Source organism: Gavialis gangeticus, unplaced genomic scaffold (assembly GCF_001723915.1).
Source record: "Gavialis gangeticus isolate Ggan-Ray unplaced genomic scaffold, GavGan_comp1, whole genome shotgun sequence".
NCBI classification, from domain to species: Eukaryota; Metazoa; Chordata; order Crocodylia; family Gavialidae; genus Gavialis; species Gavialis gangeticus.
In genome coordinates, this window is record NW_017729006.1 from 5373387 (window position 1) to 5399628 (window position 26242).

Consider the following 26242-nt stretch of genomic DNA (forward strand, 5'->3'; position numbering starts at 1 on the left):
GACCCTTAATCTATGAATCTATGAATCTATGAATCATCAGACTTGCATTTCTAAGGATGTGTATGATACCACACAGGCGCTAGTAACAGCTCTAAAAGCAGGTGCAGTCTACAGTAAGGCCAGGTAGCCCTATAGCTGAAGTACAAAGAGTTTGCTGGCCGTGGTCCTTTATAGTCCTAACGGACAGGTCTTGCATACTTTTATCTTCCTGAGAGAGAATTTAAAATAAAGATCCATTTTTTCCCTTACACCTAAAGTAAACCAGACTGTTAGGAGCATCATAACTTAGCTCATTCCTGCTGGGGACTCTGACCTGGCTACCAAGCCCCTTGGTAGGAGTCGACAACCTATAGCCTGCAGGTTAGATCTAGCCCATTAATTTAATGGATCTAGCCCAAAGCAACTAAGGAAATCAGAAGCTGGCTCCAGCCACAGAAATGGAGGAGTCCTATCACCTGCCGCATTCATTATATTTTCTGCTGCACCAGGAGTAGCATCCTTGGGGTCCTAATGCCTGCCTTCTCCTAGCTAATTCCTCTGCAGGATTTGCTGATTGCTGTGGGCTGGAGGGGTGTGGCTTGCAGTGGGGGCTGGGTCACAAGTAGCGGCTGGTGGTAGAAAAAGGCTGCTTGTTCTACAGTTTACAGAATACTCTTAAGTTTTGGGGACCTACGGCTTGTTCATGACCATTAACTGATAGAGGAGGATTCATGCTAAATATTGAACACAGAGATACTCCCACCATTCTGTTTTACCACTCTGCTGTATGTAAATTTTAGAGCAAGGGCACTGAGCTCAATAAACTCCTAGGCCAGATGTGCAGGCACGTGTGGTTTTTGTGGTGCTTTGCAGTGCCACAAACTGCATGTGTTGCATGTTAACCCATGTGTGGCATGCAGCGCTGGGGCAAAATTTGCTACAGGGTTTCCTGGTAGCAAAAAACCCAAACAAACAAACAAAAAACCCAGAAGAAAAAGTGGTGTAAATCATGCTGAATTGGCATGCACCAGGACATAAGCAGCTCAGGGTGCCTAGGTGGCAGGATCAATGGATCACTAGAGTGCAGTGTGCCTCAAGATGGGGGAGCAGGCCATTAACTGAGGCACGTGGAGCCCCCATGCTGAGGCACATTGTTCCTCAGCCTGCAGGTGAGTGGCTGGCTGGGACACAGGGTGCCTCACTGCAGGGGCTCTGCAGCATGCAGAGATGGGGAAAGAGGAAGCCCTGGGTTGCCTGCTCCCCCATCTTCACTCCCTGGCTGGCTGGGGCACAGAGTGCCTCAGCGTGGGAGATGCCTGCCAGCTAGCCCCACACTGAAGCATCCTGTGCCCTAGCCAGCCCCCTCCCGCTCCCCCACAGCACGTGGAGCAGGATAATGTGTCTCACTGCAAAGTGCATGGGCAAGGGTGTTCACTCTGGCACAAAGTTGCACTGCTACTATTTTTGGTGCAAATGCATGTCCCTGGTCATGTGCACATGGCCGTAGAGTTTTTTCAATAGCCTGTTTTGGCTTTTTGGTAAGAAGGATACAAAAAGGCCTAGGGCCGGGTGGCAGAGGCTAGAATCCATCCACAAGACATGGTATTTTATTCCTTGTTCTCCACAGAAAAGGATCAATGCTGAGCCGACTTGCCTAAAAATGGCCATATTACTTTATCCACATTAGCTTTGCTTGCCAAGCAGCAACCTTGTTGCAGGACATTTACAGTCCCCCTCTCTCCCCCCTCTCATGGCCACAAAAAAAAATATAAGATGGCAACCACCCATAATAAATTCAATTTACAATGTACATATTAATATTGAACAAAAATAAATACATTTTGGAGACAGATATATTTAGAAGATTAATTATATACTAAAATAAGGTCTTCTGCGCTAAGGCTCAACATCTATGGAATCTTTATTTGGAGGTTCCCCTCATTCACTGTGGCACTACTGTATATCTATTGCTTTCTCTGGGCACTTGTACATGTGATGGTTGTCACAATGTACACATAACAAAAATGTAATTTGTGTGGCTTAATGGCATCACACATTATATTTGTGCCAGTTTTGTGGGGTTTAAATGATTTTGCATCATTGAAAACTGAACTACATCTGGGTATAGTTTACTTTGCAGTGTTGCAAAGTGCTATGATGCCTGTGGAGACCATCTTCCCTCTCTCCTATGGAGACCATCTGTGGCCAGGGGGAGAGCTGCCAGCAGGCCAAGTAGTCCCTGCGCTTCAGGGAGCCCAGGTCCTTCCCTCTGCAGCAGCAATGCCCCCCGGTGCCACCCAGGTGGGCTGCTAGCAGGCTGGTGCTGCCCCACCTCAGAGGCAGCACCTGGCTGGATCCAACTGTTCCCTGAGGCCACTGGGGCTTCCAGTGCCCTGTGCACTGTCCCCACCATCTTTCCACTCCCTGGGACTGTCCACAAACAGGCTGGCTTGCCTGGCCCTGGGGCAGTGCAGGGAGGTGGCAGGAGGGCCACTGAGTGTGCTGGCAGTCGAAGGCAGCAGGGATGGTGCATGGGGCGCTGGAAGCCTGGGCAGGCTTGGGGAAGTGCAGGCTTGGCGGTCTTCCAGAGCCCCTTACACCATCCCTGCTGCTTTCTCTGGCCTCCAGCACACCCAGCTGCCCTCCTGTCACCTCCCCATGCTGCCCCAGAAGCAAGCTAGACCATTCCTGGACAGTCCCAGGTAGCGGGGACAGTGCACAGTGCACTGGAAGCCCTGGCTGGCTCAGGGAACAGATGGATCTGCCAGGTGCTGCCTCCGACCTAGGGCAGCACCTGCCTGCTAGTAGCTCACCTAGGTGGTCCTGAGGGGTGCCACCACAGTGGAGAGAAGGACCAGGGCCCCATGCAGCTCAGGGGCTGCTTGGCTTGCCAGCAGCTTGCCCCCTGGCCATGGAAGAAGTTGGCAAAAAAGGATCGGGTCCTTTGCCAATTCTGCCCATCAGCAGCTTGCCCCCCAGCCGTAAGCAGGCTACGGCTCTGACAAAAAAACCCAACCCCACCCCTCCCCCAAAAACAAATAAAAAAGTATCAGGCTTCTTGCTGTAATGTGATGGAAAAATTGAGATACTGGGTTTCAGTTAAAAACCCACTGTTTCAATTTAGGGGCATAAAATGAAACCTTGGGGATTAAACCCCTGTCATGTGTACAAGCACTCTCTCTGCTTATTTCTTTTGTGGCTCTGTAGGAAAGAAGAATGGTTTGAAGCAGGCTCCCCTTTCAATAAGGAGTAGGGTCACAGTGTGTTCCAGTGGGCTTCCAAGCAGGTAGTACTGCGGACATCTGCGGATGGCCTTCACCCAATAGCTATTCTTTGATCTAAAAGTTCCACTGTTGGCTCCTGCTCATAAGCATTCAACCTGATCATCTCCTGGTTTACAAGCATCAATGTAATAGTGAACAAAGACATTAAGCAAAATGGATCTACACACCACAAAGATGGAGGCAGTTCTGTCATCAGTGCTGTTCCATTAGATGATCTGCCATTGTATAGTTCGGTGAGGTACTCACACTGATAGCTGACTACTCAGAGATGATGATCAGCTAACAAGTGTTTCGTGCCCACTCAGCCAGTGGCTGTGGATGCTCATGCAAGTGAACATCTTTCCAACCTGTTGATTCCAGAGAAAGTACAGCTCTTACATTCTAGGAACTATTTACACATTGACATGGGCTACTTAAGGGTTGATCTTTTCAGCTTTTATGTGCAGCTGGAATCTAATTTCATATCTATCCATAAAATGATATAATCCTAGTCCTATTTTTTCCTAGATCTGCCTTAATAATTCTTCACTACAGGCTCTTTACTAGAAAGATTATTTCAGAGATTCTGAAATGGACAGTTACACCATGTCCCCTGTTTCTGGACCTGCAAGGCAAAAAAATCAAGGCACTAAGACTCTTTAATAAGGTAAATAGGCTACAATTCATACTACTCATGTCTGGCCTGTATGAATATTCATACAGCATTTACTCACTAGAACTTCCCAAAGTGTTGTCACAGCATGTTCTGGGCACATGGCAGTGTTTTCTTTGATTGTTCCAAAATCCTAGTAAGTAAATTAGAAGGGATATTTCCCAGATGGTACAGGAAGGACCAGGTTTCCACTAAGAATAGAATTTAGGTTTTTCTCAAGCAAAGCAATGCACCATTCATTCAGATTTAGTACGCTGTAAACTTTTGGCAAAAAAATTAAACTGATTTGACATAATGCTGAAATGGATTTGTTCTGCATTGAAAACAGGAGCATTTAAATATGTTATTTGGATGTGGGGCACTAAATATCCTATTTCTGCTGAGTGAGTTAATAGCTACTGGAACCCTAGAGGTGTCCCTAGCAGTGCTATTATTTCTCTTTGCCATACTGAAGGAATCCCTGGCTGCTTGTAAAAAAGTTCTCAAAGCATGCTTCTGGGAAGTTTTGATTTTTTGAGAAGTGTTCTATTACCTATAAAAACAAACAAAATTCAAGACTAACAAGTAATACCTTGAGCAGATATTTATCTCCATGAGATATGGAGGATTCCTTGCCTCGTGCAGTCAGAAGAGCTCAAGCTATATTTCAGCAACTCAGCATAATGAACTTGAGCACGTCTGATTGCAGATGCTTGCACTTAAAAAGGTGTTAAAACCATGTAGCACATGTAATTTTCAAGAGATTCTGAAGCCACCTTGGTATTTTAGTGTTCTACGTGGCTTGTGCTTCTTAGTTGCTAAAGGAACATCACAAGATGGTGCTTTCATTATTTCTCATGCTTCCTTTTTTTAAAAAAAGGACCAAAAAACCCAAAAAACTAAAATAATGTTGGCATTCCTCTCTCTCCAAAATATGTTGTAATAGCAAGTCACAGTCTGAGCATCTTAATCAGCTAGCAATAGGTCAGATTTTCTTTACAATGCAAATATTACAAGAGCTCTACATTACAGGTAATAAAGTATTACAGACTGGATGGCTCATTTGGGATTGACAAGAACAATACCGTTTCCTCTTGACACAATGACATGCACCATTAACTGTGTACATCATGGTTCTCATAATTCATGGGTTGTTGAACCAAATCATTGACTTTTAGTTGGAATTGAATGCCTTGCTAGTGTGCCTATCAGAAGATGCTGTGCTTCACAAGTATGTGGGCATCTCTTCATTTTATACATCAGTTCAACACATTCAGTAAGAACCATCCGTCTTTTTCCAGCAGAGGTCCAAGCTGTTCAGATATCTTGCATGAAACTAGGAATGACACCACAGCAAAATATTTGGGACTGGTAAAAGGAGGTCTTGACAGATGGACAATTCTTTCACAAAAATCAGTTCTCCTTGAAGGTAAAATTACAGGACATCAATGCCATAGGAGCATTCCATCCTCAAAAGGTATTAACTCCAAGGGTATTAATTTCTTTGCTGAACAGAAAAGCTGCATCAGTCAAGTGTAGTGGCTGGCAACCTTTTCAGGTTGCAGACTGGAACCTAGCTTAGGTCAGGGTACACAGGTGGGTGCTAAGACTCAGCAGCTGCCACCACTTGTTTCTGTGGCAGCACAGGGAGAGCAAATGCTGCTGCTGAAGCCTTGTATCTGTGGTCCAGATCAAATGGTTCCATAGGCAACCCTGGGTTGCTGGCTCCTATTCTAGGCCACTGAAACCTCAAAAATATAGCATTCTTACAGACTGAGACAACAGTAACAGGTAATGATTTTGTCTTTAGCTATGGGAAGACTTAGGTTAAATGCTCAGAAGTTCAGACAACAGATACAAGTTAGACAAACAACAAGAAATATAATTAAATAAAATCCAACAGCACAGAGATCCTCAAATCCTGTTGACTTTCTAGAGGAAATTACAGAGCCCAACTACAGTGAACCTAGTATTTGGCACAGGACTCAATATTTAAAACAATGCAAAATGTAGTACCATTGAAAATGGGTAACTTGGTAGCATTGGCTTATAATAATATTTCCTTCAGCTCTAGCTTGCCAGGATTCTTCATCTCTTCTCCCCCTCAAGTTAAAGTTAAGCACCCACTCAATACATTTATTTGCTGTTTTGAGGTGATTGCAAATTACTGCATCTCCAACCACTGAACAAGAGAATAATGCAAAGGTTATAGGCTGCTGTCTTCTCCATGGTTCAGATTCCTGTAACCATCTCTGACCTCTGCTAAGGACCCTTTTTATCTTCCCATGTAATTTTAATACTTTGACCCTAGTTTTCAGAGCAATTAATCTATCAAATCCCAGCTGCAAAGACTGATAGCTGTGTTTCTCAGGGACACTGCAGATCATAAAGCATGGGAGGACTGGGGACAAGGGACTTTGTTGCAGAGCTTCAGATACAAGCAAACGTTCACAGAAGACCAGATAAATCTGAAGTCTCACCATCTTTATTAGATATAGTCAAAAGGTTCTCTGAAAGAAGTAGTCAATTTTCTGAAGGCACTTTTCAGTATAAAATGAATCACAATTCAAATCATCTTTATCTCTCAAAATCTTAAACTCTACCACTCTGTTTACTTCTAAATAAAAGTTACTCCAAAAAGAGTTTTGATCCCATAAATGCCTAACACTCTCTCAATCCACTGTGGGCTATTGATTTTACATGGACTATGCAATAATAGAAAAAAGTATTTGCCTACTTAAAAGGTTTTATATTTCTTTGCATTTCATCCTCCTCAGCTCTTTATTGAGTAATAAAACAGCTTGCTGTATAGTCTAGGTCTTTTTGTAATTAAAGGGATATAATGCCAAGAGGCTCAATAGGAAGACTAAAATCAGGACTTTGGGCATTTTTTCCTGCCTGTGCCACTGCCTGAATGTAAGTGAAACCCTTAACCATCACTAAATTGATTAATTTGCAAATGGTTTTATGTTCTGGCAAGTCACAACGTACAATCAAGAAGGTAATTATGACCATGAATGCAAGGGAAACAGTCATGAATACACTAAGAATTCCCACTTTATCATAACATTTTTTAAAGTTAAATTTTTCTTTGAATCATTCAGCATGGCTGTTTTTGACAACAAAATATTAAGTTGGAAAAACAATTTGTGGCTATTTCTGCATTCCTTCAGAAAAATTCTCCCATCTTGAAGAATGCCCCGCCCTGCAAAAAAGAGTTCATATTCACTAAAACCTGAATTCAGGAACCTTATTAAGATTAGAAGGTTAATATCGAAATCCAAATCGACTGTCCCAACTATTTTCATTCTTGTTTTTGCCTTAACTCTCATTCAGATTGTTCCAATTGCACAGTAACTCCTTTTTCATCACAGTTATTACAAGAGTTTTTTAAAAGACGGCTTACCTTTTCAGCAGACTGTTCAATGGATGTCTTTACTTGCTTATTGGAAGGGCCTGGAGTAGAGTTAGCAGGTCTCGAAGGTTGAAGAGCAGTCTGAGTGTTGGTTATAGATTGAGAGGATCCTGATCTTTGGTTTTGATTTGACTCATTCAATCTGCTCTCTCTTTCCCCAGCAATTAAATCCCTGATTTTACGCAGTTGCTCAATTGAAGCTTCCTTAGGGAAAATGAGATGAGTTTCTCCCTGAAATGCAAAAGCTTAGAAAAGTTAATTATATATTTAATATATACAAATTACACTATTGAGTTTAACCTCTTTTCCATTGGCCTTGCTGCAGATGGAAGTTTTAAAAGCCTATTTCAGTTTCCTTTTTGTTCTAAGAAGGGCAAGGGCCACATGGTTTTATTTTTAATTTAGTTGTTCCAGGAGTAACTAAAGTTGGCATCATCTCCAAATAAGGTCTTGTGATATTCGTATTCACTCAAATCCAAGATGAGGTATTTTTCTCTCAATCACCATTTGCAGGGCAAATGGTAGCTCAGCTCTGACTTTGGCCCTGAACTTGAGGCTGAAGCCAAAACTGAACCACTGTCTGTCCTGGGCTGGGCAGCTCATGCACCGTGGGATGGGACTCCCAACAAGGGAAGACCGTACAGGGGATGGCAGGCAGGGGGGACACTTGCAGAGTACGGCTTGGGGAGTGGGGAAAAACTACAGTGCCTTCCCCTGCTTCTGTCCACCCCCTTCTATCTTCAGCTACAGTTGGACTCCTGCCCCAACCTGGCTCTCAGGCTGGGGCTGCTACCGACTGCCCTGAAGCCAGAACAGAGAGGGTAAGCAGCAGCGTGGGGAAGGCAAAGCACAAGGGTCTGGCCCTTCACCTCCTGCCACTGTTTTCCCCTCCACAGGGGATGAGTTTAAGATGACCCCCCAATAATTATATTCTATACATAGAAAATGATAATGATTGTATAGTTTTCCATGTTTAGATTTAAGTTATTGGGGGATTGCCTTCAATTCAAATTGGATTTGGGTAAATATGGGAGTTGCATAATGGAGTGACTGGTAGGGAAACTGCCAAACTTGGAAGAAAATTCTGCAGTACATGAATTAATATGATACTACATGGAAAGTGCACAGTCAGGAAAAGAAGCATCTTCACTTTTGGGTGGGAATTGCGAATGTAACTCAGGAATTATTCCCTCCCACCTGAGAGAGAGTCAGTTTAACAAACAGTGCAAAAATAAACCAGACATTTCAGATTGCTGTGAAGGAGATACCTGTGACCTGCTTTCACTCCTAGCAGCATAACCTCAAAACTCCAACCTGTACTAAACAAACAGGTGGTTTATTTTGTAACACAAGTCCCTCCTAACAATGGTGCTTATTTATCTACACCAGGGGTGCTAAAATCTGGCGTGGTTCATGGGGCCAGATTGGGCCCATGGACCCTCCTGTTCCCCACCCCATCTCCTGCTAGATCTAGTGCACATGGGGGATTCCCTCATCCCTGTCCAGGACGATGCTGCATACAGTGTGCATCCTGGACTGGTGTGAGGTGCCCCTGTGTGTAGCATGTGTCTCAGACTGGTTGGAAATGATGCAATGTGCACCGTGGGTCCCAGGACCCACAATGGCCACTCTGGACCAGGCAGGGAGGGGGCAGGCACATATATGGTGGAAATCCCAGAGCAGGAACCAGATACAGTGTGCATCCCAGGCCCTGTGTGCAGTGCTGGTTTGGTGGCTTGTGGTGTCCAGACGAGGGGGCTCCATGGCTGCATCCAGTCTGCAGGCCATCCTGAACCTCCCTGCGGAATTAGCTCTAGCAACCTGAAAGACCACTTTATTTCTGCAATCATGATCTTTTTCCCCAGATAGCCAGCCAGTACAACTGTTCTGGAGGAAGGTAAGAGGGAGAGGGCCTCATGACAACAGGAAGCAGAATAGTTGCACCTGAACAAGAGAAGGGGCTGAATATATGCCTGATGAAGAACTAAGCAAATTCAACATGAAAAACAGAATGTGTGTTTTTTCAGATGACCTTTCCATCAACTATTAAACATAAAAATTAATAAAGCCATATCTAATGCAAGAACCTGGGAGGAACAGACACTATGGGGAGAGAGGCCATATTAAACAGACAGTGGGCAAAAAACTGGCTCTTTGACGGCAACAGGGCCAGGATTTCACTCAAGAGTTTTCAACAACACAAGGACAACAGACATCATTTATCTGCTATTGGGCAGTAGATATGTGGAAAGGATAAGAGAGTGAAAACATTAAGTGAAAAAAGAGCTCCCTAAACTACCCAAAAAGTGGAATCTAAGGTCTTGTAACTACAAAGAAAGTCTGGACCTAAAGTGGTACCAGAAGAACACACATTTATTATACAGTGAATGAAAACTGCTGCAATTACAAAACACTGAATGAAACAGAAGGCAAACCATTAGCATTCACTCACCTCTTCAAATCCCATTTCAAACAAACATTCAACTGCTCCTCTGACAGGTAACAATCTAGTCGAAAATGCTGGATTTCCAATCCGAATTGACCTATATTTTTCTTCATTTGGGTGGCTGATAGGATTTGAGAGAGAGAGAGAGATTTTATAATTTCATTAACACAAAGTAAGCCACCAGCCAGAGTGGGGAACCCTTCCACTGTAACCTTCCACTTATTAAAGATGAGAGTAATTTTAAGAAACTTTGGCCTATTTAAGTGGTGCAACACATCTACCCTTACACTATTAATTCATATATTTTTATGTATAACTTTCAACCCGGAACTGTGGCATGCTCATTTAGTACCAACTTAAAATTGACATCTATGAAGTTCAGATCTGTGTCAATTTAAATCAAGATCAAGGCCTGGCCAACTTTACATACAAACACTGCATGCATAGCATGTGTCCTACATAACACATACTACACATAATCAGAATTGATTGTAAAAGTTTTCCTAGGTAGAAATGAAAAGTCATATATTTCACAGGAGAGCTGAAGGCGAGGTAAAAATTGCCTGTTTGGAATAGTTCATTTTGTGTCCAGGTTAGACGCAGAAGGGGAAAAAAGAAAAAGGACAAGACTCTCAGCCTCTCTCTGTGCCTAACCTGGACAAAACGAACTATTCCAAACAGGAGATTTTACCTTGCCTTCAGCCCTCCTTTGAAATATGAATTTTCATTTCTACCTAGGAAAACTTATAATCTCTGCTCTCTCCTATGCCTGACGAAGGGCGAGCATGCCCAAAAACCTGCAAATAAATACACTGATTTGTTTGCAAATATCTAGTTGGTCTAATAAAAGATATCACCTCTTCCACGCGTTTTCATTCCTTTTGGCAGATGTGAGAAACTTGACAGTAGAAGTCATTTGCCTGCTGTTCTTTGAGGTTAGCAAACAAAGAGGCAAAAGGGAAGAGATGAACTGGACCTTTTTAGATTTTCTTTTTTTAACAACAATTCAGGGAGTTAAACATGAAAACAAGGTGACAAGAAGCACCTACCCCAAGAAAGCAGCCAGTCAAAGGGACTGTGGTGTACAAAATGCACAGGCTGCCCTAAGGAGGGTAGCAATGTACTGCTGTGCATGATGTGTCCAGATGCGGGGATGATGGGTAAGGTACCAGGGGCTTAACACCAGGAAGGGGGCACGGGGCCCGGCCGGGGCTGGCAACACCCTAGGTACAGTGCCCAGGCAGCGATAGCCCTTGGGGTGGGACCCGGCACGGAGACAGCCCTGTGCGCTACCGCCAGTACTTTCCTAGAGCTCCTCAGACCCCGCCCGCCCGGCCACCCGCCTCTCCTCCCGCAGCCCCGCTAGCTGCGAACCACAAACTTCCCGCCCGGCGCCGCTCCTGCTTGGGGGGGCCCGCCCGCGCCGCTGACCTGATGATGTTATCCGCGTAGGTGAGCAGCAGCCGCGAGGCCTCCAGGAAGGCTTCTCGAGCGTTCTGGCACAGCTCGCTCACGGCTTGGGAGGACGGTTGCGAGGATTGGCCCACCACGGCCGCCATCGCTCTTCGGTCGGGCGCTTGGTGCTTTCCTCCCTTCACCTGCGAGCAGACGCTTTTTAACACGCGCCCGCCCGCCCCAAATCCGGAAGGCTCCGAAACAGCCGCTAGTACTGGGAAGGTGATGCGGGCGGGCGCGTTTTGTCTTAGGAACTTTATTGACCTGTCGCAGGCGGACTCCGGGGCTGCCGCTTCTCTCTTCCTGGCCTGTCCCAGCGGGGGAGGAGCTACTGCTGCCGCTGGGCACACAGGGGATAGTTCTGCTATACGGCACGGGCCGAGCTTAGCCCGGTCAATACTAGTGAGTATGCGCAGTAATAACTGCGAAGCCGCTGCCCTCAGCACTTGCTCCCGGAACCAGGGCGTGAGGTGGGGGGTTTAAAGGGCCAGGCCCCTTTTTTTTTCGCCTAGGCTGGGGCTGCAGCTGGTGACAGTGCATACCCTTCCCTACTGCCTTGGTGGGGAGGGGGCCTGGGGAAATGACAGGTTCAGGGTTGTTTCGATGCGGCAAGTGGGTGAATGATTTCAGGTGTATGAATTTTCATTTCTACCTAGGAGAACTTTTATGATCTTTGCAGTCTCGTATGCCTGATGAAGGGTGTCTGTGCCCAAAAGCTTGCAAATAAAGAATTATTTTTTTGCAAACATCTAGTTGGTCCAATAAAAGATATCACCTCTGCCACAAGTTTTGCTTGCTAGCATTAGGCTACACCAGGAAGCTGGGGACTGGGTCTCTTCCAAGCCATTCTGCATTCTCATCCTGCCCAGGCTGCACGTCTGGGGCCTTTACAAACCAGGGGCAACAGCACTGCAATAGCAGTGGTATTATTAAAAGTAAGGAGTGGGATGTCATAAATTGGCCTGTGTTGCTATAGCCAAATTACCGGGAGCTTTAGTCCGGCCTCTGTTGTCTTCAGCGACATCAGGCTGACCATCCCTGGTTAGGTCAGGGAGGTCACCTGCAGTAGGGGAATCTGTTGTTAACACAAGGTATGTGTCTGATCATGTGTTAAAAGAAAAGGCATTCAAGAAATATACAGGGGTGTAGGTTGTAGCCATGTTGGTCTAAGGACATAGGCAGACAAGGTTCTTTGGGTGAATCTGATATCTTTTATTAGACCAACTAAAAAGATATCAGATTCATCCAAAGAACCTTGTCTTCAAGAAATATAAGCATTCAAGAAAAGGCTAATGGCAAAATAATTTTTTTTCCCCCTCAATAATAAGGTGACAACATGGCTACTTGCAGAAGGTAGGCTGGCCAACTAGGCCAGTTATTAGCTGGCATAGAAAATGGATCTAAAAAAAAAAATCACGTCGGTGCCTGTGGATTTAAGTGCCTAGCTGTTGCTTAAAGCGACACAGTGAATTAATGGTAGATACAAGTGGCACTTGTCCTGTGCCTTATGTAAACACGATTTTCTCAGGGCATATGAAAAATAGGAAACAATTCTATTCTCCACTTATGTTTATGTGTATTGATAATCGTAGAAGCATCCCCAAAGCTAACTGTTGAACTCTAGGGTGAAAAAACCCAGTTGAGTAGAAGCAGTTTAATGGCCAAATTTAATGACAATTGTATATGAGAGGCAAGGATTTATTAGGGTGATGCTGTCTTTTATTGGACCAACTACATGGTTGGGATACAGCTAGACGAGCTTTTGAACACAAGACATTCTTCCCTGAATCTGACAACTGTAGTCATTTTTTTCTTTCAGTGCTCTCATAAGGACACAAGATATTTTAAGGACACAAAAGATATTTCTCTGCTTATCCAGATTAGAAATACATAAGCTGTAATATAATTCAAACATATGCTCCAGTTGCACCATAGCATATTATGTTATCACAACCAGCATCTTCATAGTTGCATTTTTTCACATAAAATAAGAATTCAATCTTTGTTTTGTAGGAAGAATATAGTGCCTTTTTCCTGAAGTTCGCAGCAATTTTTCTGTGAGAACTGAATTTTCTGAGAATGTTCAATGTAACCCAATTTCAATTAAATCATTGATTAGAAACTCCTAATACATTTACCTTGGTGAGTCTCATCCCTATTTTTTACTCTGTTTTTATCCCTATAAATGTGCTTTATGCTCCTGATATTTAGATAGGCTGAGCACCTGTGGCTTCACTTGACTTCACGTGGAGTCAGAGACACTCAACACTGAAAATTAGACACTTGGGGTATGTAATATGTAAGATGAAGGTGTTTCTGTTCTGTTGTACCTACTTGGTATAGTCTTGCTTTCTTTCTTTTTACAGTAATGTTGAGGCTGTACCTGCTTTTGATACATTACCGTCCTATAAAGACTTTCACTTCTCTTACAAACTGAAAATATATATTTTTTGCATTTTACCTAAAATGAATCTTAGCAATTTTTACCATGCTCAGACAGATTTTTCCTGTTTTATAGCAGTTATATAAACTATGCAACCATACTAACTTCTCCCCAGTAATTTTCATTGTTGCTTCCCACTAAGAAATATGGCTAATACCAGTGCTTCATCTAATGTATGAAAACACAAATAGGAGAAGTAAACAACACCTTAGGTAGTTTATGACTTCACCTGTGTTAATCTTTGATATTTTTACTTTTGTGAATGAGAATTCAATTGACTACTTGAGCTGTAGTTTTAGATCATGAAACAACTTCTGGTATTAGTGTACTAAACATTGTTCTTTCTTGCTGGGGAACCACTAGTTTTAAGTCTGATAGGCTATATTGAATGGTAGGTTGAGACGTTGCAGTCATTTTAGGTTTATTAAAAAGATAATCCTGTTGTGGTCAAGACAACCATAAAATATGGTCACTTTGCAAACAGTTACTGAAAAGTCTCCACACAGCATGTCTGACAATTAAATGTATTCACTTCTATGGAAGGCAGCTTGGATTGATTTAAATTAAATGTAAGGTAATTAATATTCCTAATTTTAATTAACCAGCAGGGACCTTTGTTTTAAATAATCAAAGCTAATTTGATTTGGTATTTGTAACTTTTGTTTTCTTAAGAGGGACTGATTGCCATTGCTTGGTAATAGAAGTGCACTGATACATTGGTCTGATATCGGATTGGTACTGACATAAAGAAAAGTGGCTGTTCTGTATTGGAAATTGGCCCGATGGGGCCGATAATTTGGCCAATAAATACCTGTGCTGCACGCAGGCTCCGTGCAGCACTCAGGCAGTGAGGAGCATAGCCTAGCAGTGTGGAGAGCTGCCTCCAGCTGGTAAGTCCATTGTGGTGGAAGGGGAGGGGGGGAGGGAAGGAGTGTGAGGGGAGCAGTTCAATGCCCCCCATGGTGAGGGATGCAGCAGAGGAGGCAGTACCCAGGCAGGGTGGGGTGGGCATGGGATGGAGCCACAGCTCATGGAGGAGGGTGGCTCCTGCCACTGCTTGCACCCTGGGAGGGCACAGTGTGGGGGGGGTGTGCTCCTAGATCTGAAGGCTGGAGCTAGAGCTGTGTGGGGTTCTTCTCCGTGGGGGCTGGGCTTGGAGTGGGCGCTGGTGACGCTGGGAGGTGGCTGCAGCCACCCCAAATTTTGCTGCAGCTCCAGCTCAATGCCCTGCCTCCACCCACATGCCAGGAAGAGCCAGGACTGCGCTGGGCTGGTTGTGGCTGTGGTGCTGGGAGCAGAGCTTCAGTTAAATTTGGGGTGGCTGCACCCCGCTCCCAGCGTTGCCGGGGCCTGCTCCAAGCCCAGTCCCCGCCAAGGAGCCATGCGCAGCTCTGTGTCCAGTCTGCAGCTGCAGCCCCCCCCACCCCACCCCATGTAGATCCGGGGGCACACGCCCCCCGTGCCCTCCTGCGTGCAAACAGTGGCAGGAGCCACCCCCACCACAAGCTGTAGCTCCATCCCACCCTGCCCTGCCCCTGCCCCTGCCCCCTCCCACACTATGGGAGGCATTGATCTACCCCTTCCCCTTCCACCACAATGGACTTAAGGACTGGAGGCACCTGTATTGGAAATTGGATCAGTATTGGCCAATATGCCTCCTTAAGTATCAGGTATTGATATCGGCCCCCAAAATCTCTATCGGTGCACCCCTACTTAGTAGCCATTACAAGTTGTTGCTTTACAAATGAAATAGCATTAACGCCTACATACTAAACCAACATTTTTTTTTTTTTTATGCTGGTGTGGAAAAAAAAGGAGACAGATAATACATATCTCTAAGCTAGGGTGACTTCACTCAGTCTTGTGGAGAATTGCCTTTAAAAGAACTGGAGGGGAAACTAATGTTACAAGTACACTAGTTTGGGTTTCATTTGTTTCTTCCATCTTGGTGTTGCTGTTTCGTTAAAAGCAAATGAGCCATCCATTCTTCCCAGCATTGATGATAATAGCTACCTACTGTATGCAGTAGCCCTGGAGATAGCTGATGTAAATTACACTGTAGTATGTGCTGCCGGTTCAGGACCTAAATTTAGTACCTTTTGCTAACCAGAAGGATGTTATAGTAATACATATTTATTTAAGCAGTTATATAGCTTGAAACATGCTTATTCTGAATCATGTTTTTTTGCATTTTTTTACTATTTTTACTAGATTATTTGCTATTTAGATGGAAATTGAGAATAAATTCAAAAGCAGAGTTGAAGCGTTTAAAATATATATTTTAATAGACTATAAGTATCTAAAATGTGTTGGATACATAAACTTACTTTTAAATATGTTTTTCAGGTAATTTACTAAACAGAGCCAGTATTACCATGGCTTTCAGGGTTTTAGAACTAATAGTTCTCATTCTGTCATATGCCATTTTTATTAACCATATATAGTGGAAGAAGGAAATATGCTTTCCTCCTCATTCAAATCATAATCAGCTTCTCTGTTTTGAATGACTTAGACATGGAATTTAATTTAATTCCATTAACTGAAATGAAGATGTTCCTTCTGTATCTGTAGAAGAGGCTGCTGCCCCCTCCAGAAGTGGTTCAGTGCTATTTAAAAGAAAAATCTGGTTCTATTTTCTTAGCAGGAGACTTTGTTAGTTTTGTGGTTTAATTTTCTGCTTTGTTTTTTTTCATTCAACTTAAAAATAATGAAGTATAGCAGGTTTATATCTTAACATTGGTTATTACAATTTTGGTAAGTATGTTTTCTTACAGAGAGAAATAATTTAAGTCAAATCCATCTTTTTTTTATTGTTTTTTAAATTATATACCCTGATAAAATAATGTGTCCCCCATTAGCTGCTATACTGAATTGGAACATCATTCTGTAATGGGATTAATAACTCTCACTTTGAAAAGAAGTGTATCTAACCTTATGTAACATTGGATTTTTGTATTAAGATTACTTTTTCAGTATACCTTTATTAGAAGAATCTGGTATTGACATTGGTAGAGAATAATCTCCTAGACTGCTGGTCTGAACTGATTTAGCAGTTCGTATTCTTTCTATGTTCCTGCCATTGCAGAGATATTTCTTTATACTGGGAGGTTCTTTCTGGTTATGATATGCAAGAAAAAAAAATTGACCATATATGATTTTTAAAAATTGAGGAAGAGTTTGCAGGTCTACCAGTTAGATTTTTTTCACCTTATTTGAGCAAATTTCATAAAATATTCCTGAGAATGATAAAAATGAGTCTCTACTCTACTGTTTTCTTTACAGAATAATTTTTCTAAGTTAGTGGATTCCAACCTTTGGCCCATGGCCTATGGGCAACTCGCACTCCATTCAAGTTGTTAGTGTTCTACAAAAAGAAAAACAAATATTATTAACTGATCCTTTGATTGCCTTACTATTAGGGTCATATTTTTACTGCCCATGAGAGTATACATTTATGAGTACAACGTTAGAAAAATTTGAGTGAAGGCACTTGTTTATTTATATTGCACTACAGCTTTAAGACTTCATTGTACTAGACACTGTTCAAGCACATTATGAGGGACATTGCCTGCCCTTGAAGAGCTTACACACAGACAGAGGGTAAGAGGAGAAATTCAGTTGGGACAGTAAAGTGTAATGACTTGCCCAGAATGTCACACCTGGTCTACAGCAAAGCCAGGAACTGAATCCAAGTTTTGTGACTTTATCAAGGGCTCTATTCACTGTTTCCTATATAGGTTGCAATGAAAGCCTATAACCATATAGCTGCAGTAGGATGTTTGTTGTCAGGCAGGGTTCATCCTTCTCTGCAGTTTAGAAAGCAAACAGGTATTTAAAAGGTAAGTCTGAATTGTAATCTGCTTTAGGCCTTTCACATTAGATACTTTATTGGTGCCTTTTTTGTTGCAGGAATGAGCTGCAGGTAATCCTGGCCTCTCCACCATGTTTTTGCAGTGTTCACAAGGTTTACTGAAACTTGCAAGTCTTCATCTTCGGACCCCCCAACTAAATCAGTATTTAACATGTAATAGAAAGAGTTTTAGCACCAAATCGCTTTCTAAATGTCGGAGGCGAGTAGTTGTCACAGGTATTGGCTTAGTATCTCCTCTTGGTGTTGGGACACAATTCGTATGGAACCGCCTTCTCAAAGGAGACAGTGGAATTGTTTCTCTAAATGGGGAAGAATATACAAATATTCCTTGTAAAGTGGCTGCTTGTGTGCCAAGGGGAAATGGTGAGGGTCAGTTTAATGAAGAACTTTTTTTGTCAAAATCAGAGATCAAATCCATGTCTTCTGCCACTATCATGGCCATTAGTGCTGCAGAGCTAGCAATAAAAGACTCCAGTTGGCATCCACAGTCTGAACTGGACCGCTTCACTGCTGGTGTGGCTGTTGGAATGGGAATGGTTCCACTAGAAGAGATTTTCAATACAGCCTTGACATTTAAGACAAAGGGATATAGCAAAGTCAGCCCATTCTTTGTCCCTAAGATCCTGGTCAATATGGCAGCAGGTCAGATCAGTATTAGATACCAACTAAAAGGGCCCAATCATGCTGTATCAACTGCTTGCACTACAGGAGCACATGCTGTTGGAGATTCCTTTAGATTTATAGCTTATGGTGATGCTGATGTAATGCTGGCTGGAGGAACAGAGGCTTGTATAAGTTCATTGTCCTTGGCTGGATTTGCCAGAGCCCGGGCCCTCAGCACTAATTTTAACTCAAGCCCTACACTGGCATGCCGACCATTTGATTCACAGAGAGAAGGATTTGTAATGGGAGAAGGTGCAGCTGTGTTGGTGTTGGAAGAATATGACCATGCTGTACAAAGAGGAGCAAGGGTCTATGCAGAAATTTTAGGCTACGGACTCTCTGGTGATGCTTGCCACATAACAGCCCCTGATCCAAATGGAGATGGTGCTTTCAGGTAAGAACCTGTAGATTTACAGATAAATTATTAAGATGTTATTTTCTGTTAATCAGTATTTTACAAAGGTATCTAGAGAAACATTGTGCACCTCTCATAAATAGCATTCATATTAGGGCTATGTGAAGCTTCGGCAGCCAATTTGATTTGCAGGAGATTTGGCCTGATTCAACAGCCGAATCTCTGAATCTGAATCAAACTGGGAGACCAGTTAAAAGATCCAAATTGAATCAGAAGCTTCTGAATTGATTTGGAAAAGATTTGGCGCTGCTTTGGAGATTTGGCCATAGACTAAACGGCGCCCGCATCCTGTGCCCCCGCCCTGACTAGGCAAGTGACAGGCTATGAATTAGGTGGCAGTGCTGGGAGCAGGAGCTATACCTTGTTGCTGTTTGCCCCCTTCCTGAGTCCCATGCCTCCGCCGCCCCGGCTGGGCAGCACATCCCAGCCCAAATCCCTCCTTCCCCCCCCTCACACCCCTTTCCTCCCCACTCCGCCCACCACAACAGACTTACCAGCTGGAGGCAGCTATGTCCAGCGTGGTGAGGACTGCTGCCTGTTTAGTCTATGGCCAAATCTCCAAAACAGCACCAAATCTTTTGGATGCAATTCAGCCAAATCAAATCAGGATAGTGATTCGAATCTCCGAATTAAATCACTGTCCCTCTGAATCAGTTGAATGCGAATCCAAAGGGAATACTTGCTGCTTCACACAGGCCTAATTCATATGTATTTTATCTGATGTGTAAGTGATAAACAGACCTACAGGTTTCCAAAAGTTTGAGAAATCCATCTGAATGATGAAAGATTTTTTTTAAGGCTTTATCCTCTTTTTCTTTCTTTATGGTGTAATAGGTAAGTAGATACTCTTTAGAATTAGCCTCTCAATAAAGGGTTATGAAAGGGTTATTCCATATTAGAATATTTCACATGTACTTTTGATATATACAGATTCACACAAATAACTCTCGGCAGCTGGTTGTTTAAGGCTATCATATTACAGGTTGTTTTTTTTTAACCTCATTCACCCTGTGCCTATAGACAGGAGAGACAGTAAAGTACAAAAGCAGTTTTGTATCAGAATACAAAAGCTGTAGGTTGTCATATAGAAATATTTCTTAGTATGCAGACAACCCTTACACAGAATGCAGGGATTGTATAGCAGTTGGAGAATCTCAAGTTCCCAAAATACTTTCTTTAGATATTGTCAGCAGGAAGAGTAAGAACTCCATGTAAAAGATCTAAGACCTTGACTGAGAAAGATATCTAGACACATACCTGCAGTAAAGCACGTGCTTCAAGTAAATATGTCCAATACCTTACTCAGGTGTGATCTGAATACAGATTCAGGCTTTGGATGTTGGATAAGAAACAAACATTGCATTTAGACAGCAGGAAAGTGCTTTTAATTTGCACTGATGTACTGACAAATCAATTTTATATACAGCTATAATATTCACATTATAGACTGACTAGATAACTTTTTTAAAATAATGGGATAGTTACATTTTCAGCAGGCCAACCTCAGCGTTTTCCATGTCACAAAAGGCTAAACAACATGCTGATTTTTTTTGGCCCCATTCTTTTATATTTATATCTATGGAGATGAAAGTGCTCTATTTTCTCACCTACAACATGTATCTTCCCTCTCCCATTCCTCCCAAAAAACAGCCCCCCAAAACTGGGATGCGTGTTTTAAGTGAGGAAGCTGTTTTCTTTGTAAAAAGAGCACTCCTGGAGACAATGTGCATGGCATGCAGCTGTCAGGATGGATGCTGTTGTATATGCTTAATAAGCTAAAGGGGCAGTGTCATATGTTAACCTTCTCATGGCCGTACTTACTGGCTGAGCTTTTGCCTGAAGCAACAAGTGATCTTTTGATGAAGCTTGTGATATGGAAATAACGCTTCATTTACCGAACCTTTTTTGAAGAAGTACTTCCAGTAAAGAAACTAACAGTCTTACAATTGCCCTTTGCAAGGGCCTAGGACATAACCTGGTGTGGCTTAGAGTAAGTCCTGGAAACAGTGTCCAGGAAGCCTGGCATTGCAGGCGACAGTCTGTCACACCAGAAAGTTCCTGATGCCATGCTTCTGTGTTGCCAGGAGGACTCAATCTATAGCATATGGTCAGCCATGATTTTGAAAAAAAACACTTTTTGTTTTGCCTTTCAAAACCTGTGTGTGTTTTATTTGGTGGTGTATTGTATCTGAAAAAAATGTGGTGCTCTCCCTACTACTCAGACATTTTTCATCTGTAGTAATCTGCAGAAAACTGGTTTTCACACAATTTGAAAACCTGTTACCCCCATTTACATTGTTTTTATGCTTTAGGTTTATAAAATGAACATTGTGTAAATGCTGCATAATTGATTTGATCTCACTTAAACCTGTTATCTGTTTAAGCATATAAGCCACCTGAGAGCTTTCCATGGATTAACTAAATAACATTGCTGAAGAACACAGGAAGAATTTTCTAGCTTTCATAGCTTTACTGTAGTAAGTTAAAGGTTTGACGTGTAAAAGTCAAAAAGTTTAAAGTATTGGTTTTCAAAACAACTCCTTTTGTGTGTATATATAACATAGATACTACCATACCAGGTAGTCCAAAAAATAAAGCAAGTAAAACACCATAAGAAGGCGGGCTGAATGGGAAGTGATATGGATGACAGAAGCTCCTAATCACAGCTAAACCTAAATGTCCGTCATCTGTGCCTTCTTAGAAAGTGCCAGTGTGAGTCAGTCCACTGTACTGACCTTGGTAGAATGATACTATAGGTATAATCTATGGTTAGTTAATTTCTCCTCTTATTATATGATGTGCCTTCCGGTTAACTCCTTTGTAAATGATTTCTGCCCTGGCAGGGGAATGTACTAAATGATTTAATTTTTGTTGTTCTGCATGTGTGCATTCAATAACAAATGTCAGTATATTAAGTATACAGCTGGTGCATAGTTTTGTAAGGCTCAGTCCACATTTCAGCTTGATTATGTATTTAATGTAGAAGAATAACTTACCAGATTTCTTCTTATAACACTTAGTTTGTAATTAATTGCTTTGCTAATCTGGGAAATGTATTGTTCTGTATTTCATTGTTAATCTCGGTTTCTCCCTAGCTGCAGATTTTTTTTTTTTTTCATCCTTGACAGTTCTTTGCAACACAGTTTTCATATGTACATCTTAAAATTGTAGAAGTGTAGTAATTCAGTTTGCTTTGGGAAATGGTTAACAGTTAATCTCAGTGTCTCCCAAATTACAAATATTTTTACTTCTGGGATAACTGTTTACAAATGTATTATCAATATTTCATACATATAATTGTAACAAGACATTCAGTGGGAAATAGATCATTTTGTATTAAATGTTATTTAATTGTTTATTGTGATAAATTATTATTAACTTTACAAATGAAAAGAGACCTCCATGGAACAGTAATATCTATAGTTTGTGGGTCCATTCATTTTTATCTCCCTTTTCTCACCTATGAAATATTTTTTCCGTAGTGACCAACCACACTAGGCTTCCCAGGACTGTCATTAATTTTAGAGCTATATTATGGAGTTCCTCCAGAGTCCCTCAAGTATAAATTTTATCCCAAACTTGGAAAATTGGTCCTGAATGGTCAACCCTTTAAACATTCCTGTGGTGCCAGGTACGCTCCTTCTGGTTCCAGAGTTCTGTACTCAGTCTCAGAACTGTGAAGGGCCTGGGATTGTGTTCTAGATTTTGGTACCCCACAGTTGGTCACTTTATCCAGTGTAAGCTTTAATTCAATCAATATATTCTACACAATATAACAAAATAGAGCACAGGATTAGGTTTCAAAATGACTTTGATAAACTAGAAAAAATAGTTTGAATTTAATTCAATTTAAGAAGTGCAAAGTCAACTGCCTGAATACAAATTGGAAGATGACTGACTCTGCTACAGCACTGTGGAAAAAGACTTGGGGGTTATAGTGGACTACAAGGTGAATATTAATCAACAGTGTGTCCTTGTTGTAAAAAAACCAAATAGTTGTGGTAACCAGAGCACTGCCTGCAAATCAAGGGAAGTGATTCTTCTGCTCTGTTCAGCACTGGTGAGGTCTCAAATGGAATACAGGTTACCCTTGCTTTATTCTGTACATGCATTCCTGGGAAAGGGTGCATAACTCAAATTCACATAAAGGGAACCCACTTTACAATGTAACAAATAGGGATACGTTTCCAAGAACCCGACTGTACTGACCCCCAGACCCATTTCTACCACTTTTACAGGACAATTTTGATACCTACGAAAAGCAGACAGTACACAGAAGTAGGGGTGCACCGATCAAGATTTTTGGGGCTGATACTGATAGCTGATATTTAAGGAGGTATATTGGCTGATACCAATCTGATTTCTGGTACAGCTGCCTCCAGCTGGTAGGTCAGTTGTGGTGGAAGGAGCACGGGAGAGGAATGATCAATGCCCCCCACGGTGAGGGAGGGGCAGAGGCAGTGGCAGGTGTTGCCCAGGTGGGGCTGGGTGGAGCTGCGGCTTGTGGGGGGGTGGCAAATCCCACTTCTGCTTGCACCCTTGGAGGCCGGGGGGAGGGGCCATGTGTCACCCAGATCTGAGCTGGGTGGGGCAGGGCGGGCTGTAGCCAGGGCTGCGTGGGGCTTCTCTCGGCAGTGGCTGATGCATCTCAAATTTTGCTGCAGCTCCGCTCCCAGTGCCAGCACCACCAGCCACCCAGCACAGCCCCGGATCAACACCCTGCCTCCACCCACATACCGGGAAGAGCCAGGGTTGCTCTTGGCAGCTGGTGGTAGCAGTACTGGGAGCAGAGCTGTGGTGAAATTTGGGGTAGATGCAGCATCCTCCCAGTGCCACCAGCACCTGCTCTGAGCCCAGCCCCTGCTGAGAGGAACCCGGCGCAGCCCTGGCTGCAGCTCGCCTGCCTGCCCTGCGCAGATCCGGGGGGCACATGCTCCCTATCCCCCGCCCTCCTGTGGTGCAAGCAGTGGCAGGAGCTGTTGCCCCCCGCCTGGCTGGGCAGCAGCTGCTCCTGCCCCTTCCCTCACTGTAGGAGGCATTGATCTGCCCCCCACATGTCCCTTCCCCCCCCCCCACCACCACAGTGGACTTACCAGCTGGAGGCAGCTCTCCACACTGCCAGCTCTGCTCCTCACTGCCTGAGTGCTGTGCTGCAGCTGCATGCAGCATGGGCATTTATTGGCCAAATTACCAGCCCCATCAGGCCAATATCTGATACAGCCACTTTTCTTTATGTTGGTACCAATCCAATATCAGACTGATGTATTGGTGCACTTCTACACACAAGCACAGGGCACTATCATTATGGGGATGGCAACTACAGAAACATGTTGCAGACAACAAGCGAGGAGCACAGATCCACACAGGAGACTGTGTTGGTGTGTGTCACTTCCACAATGCACTGCATAAAGCAGCTGACTGTGGGCTTCCACCACACCGATTGCATAAGAGTGTATTTACCTTGCATATAACTAATTTTTGGTGTAAAAAGGGTCTTCGTATAAGAGCAAATTCACACGTACAGAACCTGCATAGAGCAAGGGAAACCTGTACTGTATTTTGGACACTGAATTCCAAGAAAGGCATATTGGAAAGAGTCCAGCAAACAGCAACCAAAATGATTACAGGGATTGGAAACAATTTATGAAACAAGGTTGGAAGAACTGGAATTATTTAGTCTGGAGAGAAGAAGACTGAGGAGGAATTTGATAGCAGTCTTGAAATATCTGAAGGAAAGAAGTTGGTGATAGATTATTTTCTGTGGTCCTAGAGAACAAAACAAGTAATAATAAACTTAAATTGTTGCAAGGGAAATTTTTGATCAGATATTAGAAAGAACTTCCTTGTGATGGTGGCTAGGCATAATATCAGCTTACCTAGAGCGACTGTAGACTCCAGCTCCTTGAAAGTTTGTAAGACCAGGTCGGATGGGATGGTGTAGACAGGAATCATCCTGCCTTACGCAGGGAGCTGGACTAGTTCCTTCCAGCTCTAGTTTTCTATGATTCCATGAAAGATGACAGAGGTGTAAGTAAATATAATGTTCGTGCATTTCTGATGATAAAGTATATGGGGCTGTTTCTCCTTTGCCTTTCACCTTGTATGATTATAGTTGTACAAAGTTTGTGCCTTTATTCTGCATCTTGATTTCAGTCATCCTGTACAGATGTTTGTGAATGACTCCAAAGGCAGTGGGTAATCAGGCTGTCTCTCTCTCTCTCTCATTCCTTAGATGTATGTCTGCAGCAATAAAAGATTCTGGAATAAGTCCTGAAGAAGTAACGTATGTCAATGCGCATGCCACTTCCACGCCACTAGGAGATGCTGCTGAGAATCAAGCTATCAAGAGACTTTTTAAAGAGCATGCATATAATCTTGCAGTTTCCTCAACAAAGGGAGCAACAGGACATCTCTTAGGGGCTGCAGGAGCAATAGAAGCAGCTTTTACTGCACTGTCCTGTTACCATGGAATTTTACCACCGACTCTAAACCTGCATAAAACAGAGCCAGAATTTGACCTCAATTATGTTCCACTAACAGCCCAAGAGTGGAAAAGTGCGAAACGACACATTGCTCTCACTAACTCATTTGGCTTTGGTGGTACTAATGCAACCTTATGCTTTGGTAATATTTAGTTTAAGATGTGTATAATTACTATGCATTTAGTTGGTGCATCACCTGAAAAATTATTTGCAAAGATGCATAACTTCTTGTCCCACAGCATTTTTACACAAACCAGAACACTTTTTATTTGCTCACATTTGAGACTCCTTCCTTCACCCCTCTTTCTCTCTGATACTTACCAGGTTATATTACAGAGTGCAGGAGAAAGCATAAAATCAGATTTTCAATAAGTAATACTTAATGCTGTGTGGTTCCTGGGCTGTGCTATGTGTCTGCAGTTCATACTCACTTTGCTGGGAATTCAGGATGCTCAGCACTTGGCAGGATTCAGCACTCATTGTTTAATTGGTCTATTCTTCCTCTTACGATATGATTAGTCTTATTTCAGTTTAAATGTAACCTTTAAAATAACAAATTCATCACTTCAGCAATGCTCTCTTTAAAAATAGGTTTAAATTCTCTAAAATACTTTATTACAAATAAGTCTGCAAAAGTATATGCCAGAATAAAAAAGCTTCCATTTTTCCCCAGTAAGCTCAGAAAGATGGAATTTTTTTGTAAAAAATGGAATGGTTTTGTAAATGGAATTGTTCTCCAAATCATTTTCAAAGTTTGTTCCAGCTAGATGGGGGGGAAAAAACAGTTTTCAGGTAGTGAGAGACAGCTGCAGGGTGTTGAGACTTAGGCTTTTGTTTGCATCAAAGCTGAATCTTTTTACAACATGAAAATAATAACTCAGTTGAAATGACTTTTCCCCTAAAGGCTATTAGTGTACAGATATATATTTTAATTTAAAGGGTGGGTTATTCTGTCACTTGCTTGTTTCTTCCTTAAATATGTTGGTAGCCATGATTTTATTTCACACTGTGATAGATAGTATTTAAATAAATATATACAAATTCCCCTGCTGTGTGTACAATGAAAGCATTCTAGTCTTTTGCAGCGTATGACAGCCTAGAAGTAAATCTTAGCCATGTTTTAAATTTTCCCGGATAAATGAAATTCAAAGAATAATT

General features: G+C 42.6%; 2 protein-coding genes across 7 annotated transcripts in view; one reads left to right on the forward strand and one right to left on the reverse strand.

The window, feature by feature from the left end:
* The window catches only part of NGLY1 (N-glycanase 1), a 44219-nt gene extending 32882 nt beyond the window's left edge, over positions 1-11337 (reverse strand). For all 3 annotated transcript variants that reach the window (XR_002095923.1, XM_019508772.1, XM_019508771.1), the window contains exons 1-3: positions 11187-11337; positions 9762-9876; positions 7301-7540 (exon numbers count right to left, since the gene is read on the reverse strand). Coding sequence is in view for 2 of the 3 variants with exons in the window: in XM_019508772.1 (XP_019364317.1) it covers positions 7301-7540; positions 9762-9876; positions 11187-11314 (483 nt within the window). In the remaining variant the exon portion in view is untranslated. The remainder of the gene's footprint in view (positions 1-7300; positions 7541-9761; positions 9877-11186) is intronic.
* Positions 11131-25696, forward strand: OXSM (3-oxoacyl-ACP synthase, mitochondrial). 4 transcript variants are annotated; one of them, XM_019508773.1, is made up of 4 exons: positions 11343-11432; positions 13422-13494; positions 17560-18581; positions 24835-25696. In XM_019508773.1, exons 3-4 carry the CDS (start codon positions 17596-17598, stop codon positions 25235-25237), a joined length of 1389 nt encoding a protein of 462 aa, XP_019364318.1. In that variant the 5' UTR covers positions 11343-11432; positions 13422-13494; positions 17560-17595; the 3' UTR covers positions 25238-25696. The 4 variants fall into 4 exon arrangements, with proteins under 4 accessions (XP_019364321.1, XP_019364319.1, XP_019364318.1 ...); XM_019508776.1 differs by lacking the exons at positions 11343-11432; positions 13422-13494 and adding an exon at positions 11131-11207 and having other exon boundaries at positions 17563-18581; XM_019508774.1 differs by lacking the exon at positions 13422-13494 and having other exon boundaries at positions 11341-11432; positions 17563-18581.
* The last annotated feature ends 546 nt before the right edge of the window (positions 25697-26242 follow it).